The 12,652-nt window shown below is 29.7% G+C and overlaps 2 protein-coding genes and 1 non-coding gene across 3 annotated transcripts; 2 read left to right on the top strand and 1 right to left on the bottom strand.

Moving 5' to 3' along the window:
- The first annotated feature begins 3,454 nt into the window (after positions 1-3,454).
- LOC106421660 (GDSL esterase/lipase EXL3) lies at positions 3,455-6,475 on the top strand. The gene is made up of 5 exons (XM_013862496.3): positions 3,455-3,989; positions 4,489-4,619; positions 4,763-4,993; positions 5,780-6,035; positions 6,125-6,475. Exons 1-5 carry the CDS (start codon positions 3,713-3,715, stop codon positions 6,316-6,318), a joined length of 1,089 nt encoding a protein of 362 aa, XP_013717950.1. The 5' UTR covers positions 3,455-3,712; the 3' UTR covers positions 6,319-6,475.
- A 2,705-nt stretch (positions 6,476-9,180) lies between these two features.
- Positions 9,181-10,335, top strand: LOC106421681 (SKP1-like protein 1A). The gene is made up of 2 exons (XM_013862522.3): positions 9,181-9,582; positions 9,962-10,335. The coding sequence occupies exons 1-2, from the start codon at positions 9,271-9,273 to the stop codon at positions 10,133-10,135; spliced, it is 486 nt and encodes a 161-aa protein (XP_013717976.1). The 5' UTR covers positions 9,181-9,270; the 3' UTR covers positions 10,136-10,335.
- Positions 10,336-10,982: 647 nt separating this feature from the next.
- TRNAE-UUC lies at positions 10,983-11,054 on the bottom strand. The gene has a single exon. It is a non-coding gene; the product is annotated as a tRNA-Glu (tRNA).
- Between the last annotated feature and the right edge of the window lie 1,598 nt (positions 11,055-12,652).

Consider the following 12,652-nt stretch of genomic DNA (forward strand, 5'->3'; position numbering starts at 1 on the left):
AATTAATTAACACCGGACGATTTGTTGTTTTAATATATTAACCCTAAGAAATTAAGTCTACTAGGATAAGACCCGCGCCTTGCGCGGGGATTAAGTTATTATTTTTATTATATTTTGGAAAATGAAACAATAGTTTGGCTTCATTTGGATTAGGGGTGTTCAATCCGGATATCGGATTAGTTTCGGTTCGGTTCGGTTTTTTCGGTATTTCGGTTAGTAAAATATAATTACTATTCTAAATCCATATTTGTTTTGACTTTAGTCTTTCACATACTTTTGAAAGATTTCAGCTGGACGACTAAATTGATCAGCTAATCTTGTTGCTTTAAATCATTAGTATTTATATATATATATATATATATATATATATATATATATATATATTATTTAGTTTGAATATTTATTAAATAAAAATTCATATGTGCTATATTTTATGATCATTTGTAACTTATTATAACAAAAAAAATAATCTATTGATCACAAAATTTTCAGAGTGGGAATCTTCAAATTTCTAATAATATATAGACGTTTTGAAAAATTCAAAATATAACATATAAGAAAAAATATAAATATTTTTATTATATATTTAATGTAATTTTTTAATATCTTTCAATAATATAAAATTTAAAAAAAAAGAACTAAGATACGAAAATTGTTATCAAATATTTATTATTCATAATAATTAATTTTCATATATACGTTAATCATATTAGGTAATTTCGTAGCTTCTAATTAAGGAAAGTGCAAAAAAAAATTTGGTAGATTATTTAACAATTCGATAGTTAGTTTAATAAAAAATATAATGTAAGTTAAGATGGACCAACCTATTTTTCTAAGAATAGTATATTTTATATAGTCCTTTATTAAATGAGAATTTATAATCATACAATTCTATGACCATTCATATCGTTTTATAACTGAATATTTAAATCATCGATAACAAAATTTTCAATGTGAAATCTTTAATAAGTTTATAATTTATAAATGTTTTTGAAAATTCATTGAAAGTTTTAATATTAAAATATTTATGTAATCTTATGGTATATAGTTTAATCTATATATATATGTTTTATTATTAAATGATATTTTTTACTCATATGGTTTTAAAATCATGTGTATCTTCTTATAATATTAAATAAAAGTTCATATTAATACAATTTTATGATCATTTATAACTTATTATGACAAAAAATAATCTATTGATCACAAAAATTTCAGAGTGAGGATCTTCAAATTTCTAATAATTTATAGACGTTTTGAAAAATTCAAAATATAACATATAAGAAAAAAATATAAATGTATTTATTATATATTTAATGTAATTTTTTAATATCTTTTAATAATATAAAATTTAAAAAATAACTAAGATACACAAAATTGTTATCAAATATTTATTATTCATAATAATTAATTTTCACATATATGTTAATCATATTAGATAATTTCGTAGCTTTTATTTAAGGAAAGTGCAAAACATTTTTTGGTACATTATTTATCAATTCGATAGTTAGTTTAATAAAAAGTGTAATATAAGTTAAGATAGATCAACCTATTTTTCTAAGAATAGTATATTTTATATAGTTATTTATTAAATAAGAATTTATAATCATACGGTTCTATGATCATTCATATCGTTTTATAAAAAAATATTTAAATCATCGATAACAAAATTTTCAATATGAAATCTTTAATAAGTTTATAATTTATAAATGTTCTTGAAAATTCATTGAAAGTTTTAATATTAAAATATTTATGTTATCTTATGGTATATAGTGTTTAATCTATTATATATTTATTTTATTATTAAATGATATTTTTTACTCATATGGTTTTAAAATCATGTGTATCTTCTTATAATAAAAATGTTAAACCATTGATCATTAATTTTTAACATAATAATTTTAATAGTTTTAGTCATTTATTGTCGTTTTTAAAAATTCAAAATATAACATATACGAAAAAATCTAAATTTTACTTTTATAGCTAATTTGATTGTTTTATTTATTTTAAAAATATAAAATCAAACAAAAAATGATGGAGGAGATATAAATTGTTATCAAATCTTTATTATTTAAATCATTAATTGTCATATATATATTAGTCATTTATGGTAATTCCGTAGGTTTTATTTAAGGAAAGAAAATATCATATCATATAGTTTGACCAACTTATGTATCTAACAACATATAAAAATCGAATGTGGACCTACTTATTTTTCAATTGAATGTAATTGACTACCTAATTGAGTGCCACCTATGCATTGGGGCCTCTTTTAATTAATACAAATTGAGGTTACATCTTTTCAAATGTTCCTCAATTAATATATAAGGGATTGCTTTTAAAAAGACTTTGCAATTGAACCAAACATAATCAAATCGAATAATCTTAATTAAAATAAAGTTGATAGAATTAAAACTTTGAACCAATCCTATACTAAATATTAAATCAACCGAAATGAAAAGAGTTACAAATTACATTTAAAATTTATTAATTAATTAGATTAAAATATAAATCGAAGAGACTGATTTAAAATAAATTTTGTAAAATGATCAGTATGAATATACATATATCCTTGAAACAATCCTAAACTAAATTTAAATCACTGAAATGATTTTTTTTATCAAATCCATGTAAAATGGTTTATTGACTATATGAAATATATTTAAGTTTTCTGTTTTATAAATATAAGACAAAAAAGATTATAAATCTACTAATTTTATCATAACTAAACCAAATTTCCATTCAAACATATTATTTCAATTATTTTTACTCTTTCCATTTCACATTAAGTGTCATTGAAGAATAAAATTTTGTTACAAAATAAATGTTATTTTTAGAATTTCAATGCAATTTATATCATTAATTTATCTATTTTATATTATAAATTAAGAAAAATAAAATTCAAAAATTAAGTAAGGGAAAAACAGAAAATTTAACTCTTTTCTAATTAGCGTGAAAAAATCTAGAAGATATCAAATTTGAAACGGAGATAGTAGTATTTATTATGAACAAGATAAAATGAGAAAAAATAAAACCAAATGTCTAATCTCTTGTTGTAAGCCTGTAGCTATTCTCTTTTAACAAAAAAAAAAGGCCTAGATATTCTTCAATTAAATAATTTTTTGTGGTATGTTACATGAAAGCACGATGAACAATTCCATGATAGATTCCACAACAGAATGTGATATACGTAGCAAGTTGAATATTCAATTAATGCGTTCTGCTTTCACAGAGCAGAGAGTATTTACTTCTCTTATGAGGATGTCATCTAAATATTACAGCGACTATAATTTCCGGTTAATTAGATCCTAATATTTAACCAATCCTATATGCAATCACACTCATGCTGGCAATACGTGTTTCGACATAGACCCTAATATTTATGTCTTCGCCTGTTATATTAAAAAAAAACTAGTATGTTTGAGATTAAATACACTATCTCAGTTGTTTTCTACGATTAAAATAAGTACTCAATCTACTACATCTAAAAATACTTCAATAAACTGGTTAATCCTGTCTTGTCTGAAGTCTACCACAAGTCCACAGCATCTCCACCACGCAATGCATATATATACATGCGTGTGTGTCTATATATGAACAAGCCTGATGACATACAAGAAAAGTTAATATAATTTTCTCTCTTTGTCCTGGTTCAAAGCAAACATTTCTTTTATTAAAATCTTGTTTTATTTTACGTTACAATAAAGCAAATATGAAAGACAATACAAGCTGGTCTTGTTTTTGCTTTTCACTGAAACTATGCTTGTTGTCCGTTCTCTTTCTCACTGAGACACTCGTCGCCATAAAGCTGCCGCCAAACTTGACGTTTCCAGCGCTAATAGCTTTCGGTGACTCCATTGTCGACACCGGAAATAATAACAATGTCAAAACCGTAGTTAAGTGCGATTTTCAGCCTTACGGTATCAATTTCCAAGGCGGCGTTCCCACCGGGAGATTTTGCGACGGACGAGTCCCTCCCGATTTGATTGGTTCATTCTCGTGATTCTCTTAATTTCTAGATATTATTCTACTCGTAGTTTTTTCAGCTCTAATGAAAAAAGAGATGTCAACTGAAACATAGATTTCTTCATTTATATTACGACTTATTCGGATATGACCGGGTTTGAAATTTTGAGAACAATAAGCATTTACTAAAAAATTAATAATTAAAAAAAAATTAGAAGACTATACTTATAATTATTTTCAAAAAAAAAATGGAAACCAGAACTGACTGAGCTATGCCGAGATTTGATTAGGACACAAGTGATGTACATGTTAGTAATGCCTGCAAATCATTTGAGCAATCATTTTTTTTTTCGTTTTGCTCATTTCTGGACAGTAGTTAAAGACAAGGCTAGAAACATTCACTCAATATGCATACCAACTTTTGTTAGGATTAGGAAAGCTAGTGTTCCACGGAATATTGTTTTTCTTTCTTTAAAGTTGAAAATGACGCTATTTGTCTTTATGCTTTCTTCTTATTTGCAGCCGAAGAATTGGGAATAAAATCAGTTGTACCTGCATATCTCGATCCAAGTTTAAAGACTGAAGATCTTTTAACCGGTGTATCATTTGCGTCGGGAGGTTCTGGTTATGATCCTTTAACACCCAAACTCGTGGTAATACTATATATTATACGTAATCAGACGATCATATAGTGTTCTTTTTAATAATTGTAAGCTAACTCCTATAATATGGAAATATTTGATTTGATATTTACCTATCTAACTTGGTCTTGTTTTGTATTTATTGATGGTTTTAGGCAGTAATTTCATTAGAAGATCAATTAAAATATTTCGAGGAGTACATAGAGAAAGTGAAGAATATAGTTGGGGAAGAAAGAAAAGGGTTCATATTAGCCAACAGCTTATTCTTATTGGTCGCAGGCAGTGACGACATAGCCAATACTTACTATGTTCTCCGTGCAAGACCTCACTACGACGTCGACTCGTACACTACTCTTATGGTCAACTCTGCCTCCGATTTTGTGAACGTAAGCTAGCTTCTCTCATATTTTAGGTATTTCTACATATATATATGTAGCCCACTATTCCACAATGTAGTATGCTGTAGCTAGTTTTGTTGAAAGAGTAAACAAAATAACCATTTACAGTTTACTGCATGAGTCAAAAATAACGTAAAAGATTACCTAAAAGTAGTAAAAATCTAACAATATGTTATTATTCAGTGACTAATAATTCTATTTATGTTATGTAATCTTTTATGACGACGGCTCAGAATATTTGTAGCGTACCGTTTTTTACAGCAGGTGTAGTGTTTTCTTTTTTTCAAAGAACAGGATGTATAATTCGAAAGAATTATATAACTATGAGCATCTTAAAATTTAAACTATGATAAGTATTACTAAAATATCAAATTTATGGCCACCTACCAAGTACTCTCATATTTCATATCAATTATAATTTCTTTTAAGATGTTTAGACATTTTTGTTCCCATGAAGGACAATCAGATAGGAAAAACAAATTACCAAACCAAATATTTTATATTTATTCGTGACACGAATACTGGCGGTACCATGTATAGATTGATCATGTGTCTAATTTTTTTTCCTTCTTTCATCTCTGCTAGAATATGTAAATATATGTGGATTGAGTTTTCTAATGTTGCTTAATTTTTTTGGATAAAAGTATAGTAAAGGGGTCATAGGAGAACAGAACCGTGAATCTTAGAACTAAGATGGGGCAATGTTATCCGTTTGAGCCAAATAGCTTGTTGTTAATAAAATTTAAATTAGCTACTCATCAATTATAATGACAGAAACTATACGGATATGGAGTGAGAAGAATAGCCGTGTTTGGTGCACCACCACTTGGTTGTGTACCATCACAGAGAACCTTAGGAGGAGGTCTTTTGAGAGAATGTGCTGAGAATTACAACGAAGCAGCAAAGCTTTTTAATTCAAAGATCTCCCCAAAATTGGATTTGATGCAAAAAACTCTACCGGGTATCAAACCGGTCTACATTAATATCTATGACCCTCTTCTCGATATAATCCAGAGTCCTGCAAAATACGGTAACACCTTACAATTTTTATTTAATCTCTTGTACTAGATTTTTGTCTTTGATATAAAATATGTACTATAAGTCTTTGAGTTGTTGTAGGATTTGGAGTGTCTAATAAAGGATGCTGTGGAACCGGAGTCATAGAAGTTGCTGTCCTGTGCAATAAAATCACATCTTCTGTATGTCCCGACGTGTCTAGCCATGTGTTTTGGGACAGTTATCATCCCACAGAGAAAACTTACAAAGTGTTAATCTCACTGTTGATTAGCAAATTTGTTGATCAGTTTGTCTAAATTTAAATCCAAAGTTCATTTCCTAGTAGTGATTGACTATATTTAATCATGTTTTGTCTGTATATTGTATTCGCTCAAAATAAAATTTGTTGATCAGTTTGTATTCGGATATTGTATTCGCTCAAAATAAAATTAATATATATACTGGTGTTTCGTACTTTGGAGAAATCAGTTAAGAGTTTAGCGCAATCATCTTAAGAGATTACATGCACACTAATGGAGAGGTTCCACATGTTTCCTTCCTAAGTTTGGTTCTGTTCCTCTGCATGATCGGCTCACCAACCACGGCCAATGAACATGCATGCTCTTCTAAGGATATTACTCGCGTGCACCTTTCTATGGATATTACTCGCGTGCACCTTCGAAAACACTTCCAACGCCTTATCAAACTTTCTTAAGTTTGTGTATCTATCTTTATGTTACTTTGTTTGGTTTGCTCTTCAAATTTCAGAAGGGATTGCACATCTTATGTCGGATGTTGCATTAACATTTGTAATCGTTTAAGATTATCAATGAAAATCATGTTGTGAACAAAAAAAAAAAAAAACATGCATGCTCTAGCTAGTACCGAACAAACCTTTACTCGTGCCAACTTCCCTAAGGGATTTCATTTTTGGTACCTCAACCGCAGCTTTTCAGGTGTCATACCTGATCAGATAGTACATTATATTATATATACCCTTGTACGAACTGACCAGTTCTATTGAACCGGTCCTAGCTACAAAGATTGAATAAAAACCTCCCTTCCTAAAAAACAGCCTGTACTTTTGAGAAAATATCAGTCATACATATCGTATTCATAGCGAAGATATGTAATACAATGTTGTAAAGTTGATTTTTTTTCTAAAACAATTAATATATGTGCAAACACAGTTATTGAATGTTAGTGATTTTTGTAGTTAATAAAATAAATAGGTTCAAGGAGAGGATCTAGGCGAGCAAGACACAAGTCTTGTATTGGCGCTCGGATCACCATTCAGCGCAGAACATACTATATTCAGAAGCATATCTTGATCTTGCACCAAGCAGTTTGTTGTGTGGACAAACAATGTTTGTTTTTTAGTTTAATTTGATAGTTATGTTATTTGATTTACCTGAAAATGTTTATTTGTTTTCCCCTTTGTGCAATGATAAGGTAAACGTTACTGCATCGGTATTTTCATTGGTCATTGATGGATACAAGGCGAGTTCGGGAATGTACTACGTCAACTAAACAAATAATTTGACGCGTCACGAAAAAATTTCAGCAGTGGTACTCGAGTTTCCTCTACGCAGGACTGAAAGATCTTGAGTTTGAGCACGATGACCACAATGAGTTGTAGAGAGAATTTTATGCAGACTTTGGAAACTTGAGTCGTAAATTATATCCACAAAAACTCTAACAACTTATGCAGTAGATTTTGTATCTTCTCTTGATATGTCTGTCAACTATCACGCGTTGAATTAATTTGTTAGGTTGACCATAGCTGTCCACAGATTATAAAGTTAGTGTTGTATATTTCGGGGGTGTAACTACTAGAATTATAATTCCGAAACTTAAACACGGCTTTCCAAAAGATTTCATAAGTGGTAACTTCAAACACGGCTTTCCAAAAGATTTCATAAGTGGTTAAAAAGCTATGATATTTTAATGCATGCAGTAATCAACACTTACCCTAAACATTATAAATTAAAAACTATATAAATTAATATTTGATAAATTATTAAATATTATAAATTAATAAATTTTTTCAATCCCAAATTGAAGCGGTGTAAAATATAACAATATTCGATAAAATAATAAAATAATAATATTAAAAAAACTTGTAAGTAAATATCTGGTTTTATTAAAATCATAAATTAATAATTATCATACTTATAAATATTATATAGACATATACTTAATAACTCTATAAATCATATTATTAATAACTCTATAAATTAATAAATTTTATAGTGCCAACACTATTAATTTATAGATTTTTTATTGTACATTGTAAACGATATTAAGAAAATGGTTAAATTTTAATTCTACTATTATTCGATTACTGGAACACAATAGTATCATTATTATTTAATTTACTTATTTAGACGTAAAAAGACAAAACTATAACAAATGCTTTGGAACCATAAGAACAGTAATATAAAACTATAACAGTTATATAACATACTAAAACGTAACGGTTATATAAAACTATAACAGTTATATAACATACTAAAATGTAACGGTGTGAATATATGTAATGATGCGTATATAACATATCCATTGTCAAGGAATAAAGTGCAAATAAAATCAATACTGTTTTCTATTTAAAAATAATAATTTCTGAATTAATTTATAATGTAAAAATACCTAATATGATAAGATTGAAATATATAAGCATCAGCTGTAGTAATCATAAGAAAATCATAATTTATAATGTAAAGATATTCACTAATTTTCTCGGTGAGAAATATAAGAAAATCATAAAGTAATTACGAGTTAAATACAAATATGATTGCATTCTCTCCAAAAATCTAAGTACAACGGATGAATGAATCATAACCTCCCAAAAAGAAGTTTAACTTTAAAGAAATTAGTATTATTTTTCTATAGTTTTCCTTTATTTTATAATAAAAAAATCAACACTTCCATATATAATATGAAAATAGAAAAACATATGCATCAATTGCAATACTAATTTACCAATTCATTTTTTCTAAGAATTATAAGAAAATCATAAAATAACTATGAGTTGAACACAAAAAAGAAGTTTTAACTTTAATGAAATTAGTAGTCTTTTCTATATAATTTGCCTTTATTCTCTTATAAGGAAAAAAATAAAACAAATTTTCCTTTTCATTAATCTCGCGATTACTTTCTATTTTTCAAATAATCAACCAACTTAATCAAAATTAGTATAAATAGAGATACGCATCCCTTCATATTCTCCTCATCGCTTCCCTCAAATCTCTCAAAAACAAATCAAAAAGATGTCGACGAAGAAGATTGTGTTGAAGAGCTCCGACGCCGAGTCTTTCGAGGTTGACGAGGCCGTGGCTCGCGAGTCTCAGACCCTAGCTCACATGGTCGAAGACGACTGCACCGACAACGGCATCCCTCTTCCCAACGTCACCGGCAAGATCCTCGCCAAGGTCATCGAGTATTGCAAGAAGCACGTCGACGCCGCTGCTGCCAAGACAGAGGCCACCGCCGATGGTGGCGCTCCCTCCGACGAGGACCTCAAGGCTTGGGATGCCGAGTTCATGAATATCGATCAAGCTACCCTCTTCGAACTCATCCTGGTTCGTTTCGTCTCTCCTCTCTCTCGATTTTGTTTTCAATTTCGCGATTTGGGGATTTTAGGGTTTTCTATTTGGGAAATTAGGGTTTGTGATTTGGGGGTTTCGTTCAGAGATTGGATCCTTGTTTGCTACTGATTTCAATTTTGTTACTTTTTGTTTCGATTTTGGGATTTTAGGGTTTTCGATTTGGGAAATTAGGGTTTGTAATTTGGGGGTTTCGTTCAGAGATTGGATCCTTGTTTGCTAATGATTTCAATTTTGTTACTTTTTGTTTCGATTTTGGGATTTTGGGGTTTTCGATTTGGGAAATTAGGGTTTGAGATTTGGGGGTTTTATATGGATTTGGATCTAATGGTGTTTCGTTTCTTGGATCATGCAGGCTGCTAACTATCTGAACATCAAGAACCTTCTTGACCTTACGTGCCAGACGGTGGCTGATATGATCAAAGGCAAGACTCCAGACGAGATTCGCACGACCTTCAACATCAAGAACGACTTCTCGCCTGAGGAGGAAGAGGAGGTGCGCAGGGAGAACCAATGGGCTTTTGAATGATGATCAAAGAGAAGCCTTGTTCCTTGTTGAAGCTAGCTACTAGACCTGCAAAGCTTCTTCCTTTTATCTTATTTGCGTCTTTATGTTCTTAGGAAAATATAATGATTTATGTTGGTTCCTCCTAGTGCTTTTCCATTTACCGATTAAGAACCGATGATTGGATAATTTGTGGTTATAATCAGTCTTTGGTTATGTTGCTATCTTGTTTATGCTTTATCTAATCTACGAGTATGCAAGATGATGCATTTAAACAACAACTGAGATAGATTATCCTATAATTACTCAAGAACTGAACACTGACTTTCTTTCTCCTCCGTCACTCAGTAACATATTCTGAACATCACTAATCGCTAATCGATTTGTAGTTTGTGACATTGGTTAGTTGATGTAAATCCATGTCCTTTGCTACTTCCTTCTGAGAGATACTGGTACATAGCTTTGGTTTGATGGTTAATTCCATCCATGTGATCAACAAGGGGTTGTTGGCCAGCCAGCCAAATCTGGTGGTCATTGTATTGTGTTTTCGTACTAGGTTCTATACTCGCTTGTGCATTTTATTTGCTATGTTGATTTGTCATTAATACAAATAGACACCCAGAAACACACCATATTTGTTAATTGATCATGCAAAGAGGAGCACAGGCCATAACGCTGCATAACATTGGACAGTAAAAGAAACACATCCATCCTTTTAGCTGATAGATCGTTGAGGACATCTCTTGAGCACGTGATCACGAATCTATCGACATTTTCAATTAATGGCGTAAATTCACATGACGCAGACAGATAAACACTAATGCACAGCAGCGAGTAGACTTCTCCAGAACATTGCTGGAACATAAAAAAGCTTCGTTGCCGGGAATCGAACCCGGGTCTCCTGGGTGAAAGCCAGATATCCTAACCGCTGGACGACAACGGATTAGTGTTATGTACTATTTTTCGTTATATCTAACCATAATTACATCTTTTTAAATATGATAAAGGACAGCCTTTTGCAACGCCATGAAGGAATGACTATGCAAGCCAATGGCGACAATGCCAAGTTGCCAACTATGGAGAACCTTATATGCTTCGCCTGTTCGCCTAAAACTAAAACAGCAGAAGAATTTTCGACTATTTCAATTTATATCAACCGCTAATGTTGCCATTTTTCATACTAGAGGAGAACAAACATTGCAATTCTTTTTTGTAATATGATACATTGGTTTGCTTTTGTTCTATGATATTTTCAGTTGCGTTTCTATACCACCACATACATAACTGAATTTAAAAACACGAGACCATGAGTAATACAATATTCAGAGCTGTGCCTTCAGAATACAAGATATTGCCGACGCCCCATTTTTTCCTATTACTTGGTTTCATTGGTTAAATAAATTACAAATACTTTCATAATATAGTTAATTGTTATATCACATGGTAGCAATTTGTACAAAACTGATTTTTTTAAGATAATATGTTTTATTTGTCATTTGTCTTATTTATTATACTCATTTATATGCTAAATTTATGTATATAACTTTTATTCTTTTAGATATTTTGTTCATATGTATTTTATGAAATATATATTATTTAACTCATTTTATAAAATTATATTGTTCTTACGAAAGAAATTTATAAATAATCTTTACTATTTTATATTTATTTAGTTTCAGTATATGATATATTTTATTATTATAATAATAATTTTATAAGCTTATAAAACTTATTTTATAAAATAAATTTAAAATAAAAGTATATTATTTGCCTTAGGCCCCTAGAACACTAGGCACGGCACTGACAATATTCTAGATTACATCGACACTGTAAGAAACTAAAATATTTCAGTTCAACCTTAAATTTCTTTTCCATCATCGCTAATGGTATCTCAAGTCTACTCAAGGAAGTATCCACCTCTCTCATCCATGACGTTTCCTTAGTTCGAAAACCTACAACATTTATCAAAAAAAATAGCTATATATGAGTCTTTTTTTCAACTTTCAATCTATATAGTTTAAGACAATTAAGAAACTAATCAGGAATTTACCTGGACCTCGACGGTTGTTGATGATCCCATTGAACGCAATATCAAGTGGATATCATCGGTCATGGCTCTGATCTGATTGTCAAAACAAGACACATAAATCGATATTAGACATATTAACATTATTTTAACATCAAATATTCCTGTTAATAAGAACTTGAATATTACTTACTCGTCTAAATTCTGCAATGGAGAAAACATCAACCCATCCTTGATTATCCATGAGAGATTTCAAGTAGTCATCATTCACCAGATTAATAAAGCAAAAAAATACAAAATTTAATTTACCTGAAATAATATTCAATCTGGCTGACAATTCTAGACGATAAATCAGACATTAACGCCAACCTCCTCAGATGAGGAATATCCGAAAAATCTGTAATATCCACATATAAAGTTAATGAAAACTAAACTCAAAATAATTTAGTTATAGAAACCCAAAACTTTTGTACAAACAAACCACAACGGTTGGAAAAAAGTTAACAGTGGTGGAG

This window comes from Brassica napus, chromosome A7 (assembly GCF_020379485.1).
Source record: "Brassica napus cultivar Da-Ae chromosome A7, Da-Ae, whole genome shotgun sequence".
NCBI classification, from domain to species: Eukaryota; Viridiplantae; Streptophyta; class Magnoliopsida; order Brassicales; family Brassicaceae; genus Brassica; species Brassica napus.

Bases quoted from the DNA above. Each gene is read 5' to 3' on its own strand.
- LOC106421660 (XM_013862496.3), top strand. From the start codon at position 3,713: ATGAAAGACAATACAAGCTGGTCTTGTTTTTGCTTTTCACTGAAACTA. The intron at 4,994-5,779 runs GTAAGCTAGCTT...TTATAATGACAG, and splicing joins CTGCCTCCGATTTTGTGAAC to AAACTATACGGATATGGAGT. The intron at 6,036-6,124 runs GTAACACCTTAC...GAGTTGTTGTAG, and splicing joins CCAGAGTCCTGCAAAATACG to GATTTGGAGTGTCTAATAAA.
- LOC106421681 (XM_013862522.3), top strand. From the start codon at position 9,271: ATGTCGACGAAGAAGATTGTGTTGAAGAGCTCCGACGCCGAGTCTTTC. The intron at 9,583-9,961 runs GTTCGTTTCGTC...TGGATCATGCAG, and splicing joins CCCTCTTCGAACTCATCCTG to GCTGCTAACTATCTGAACAT.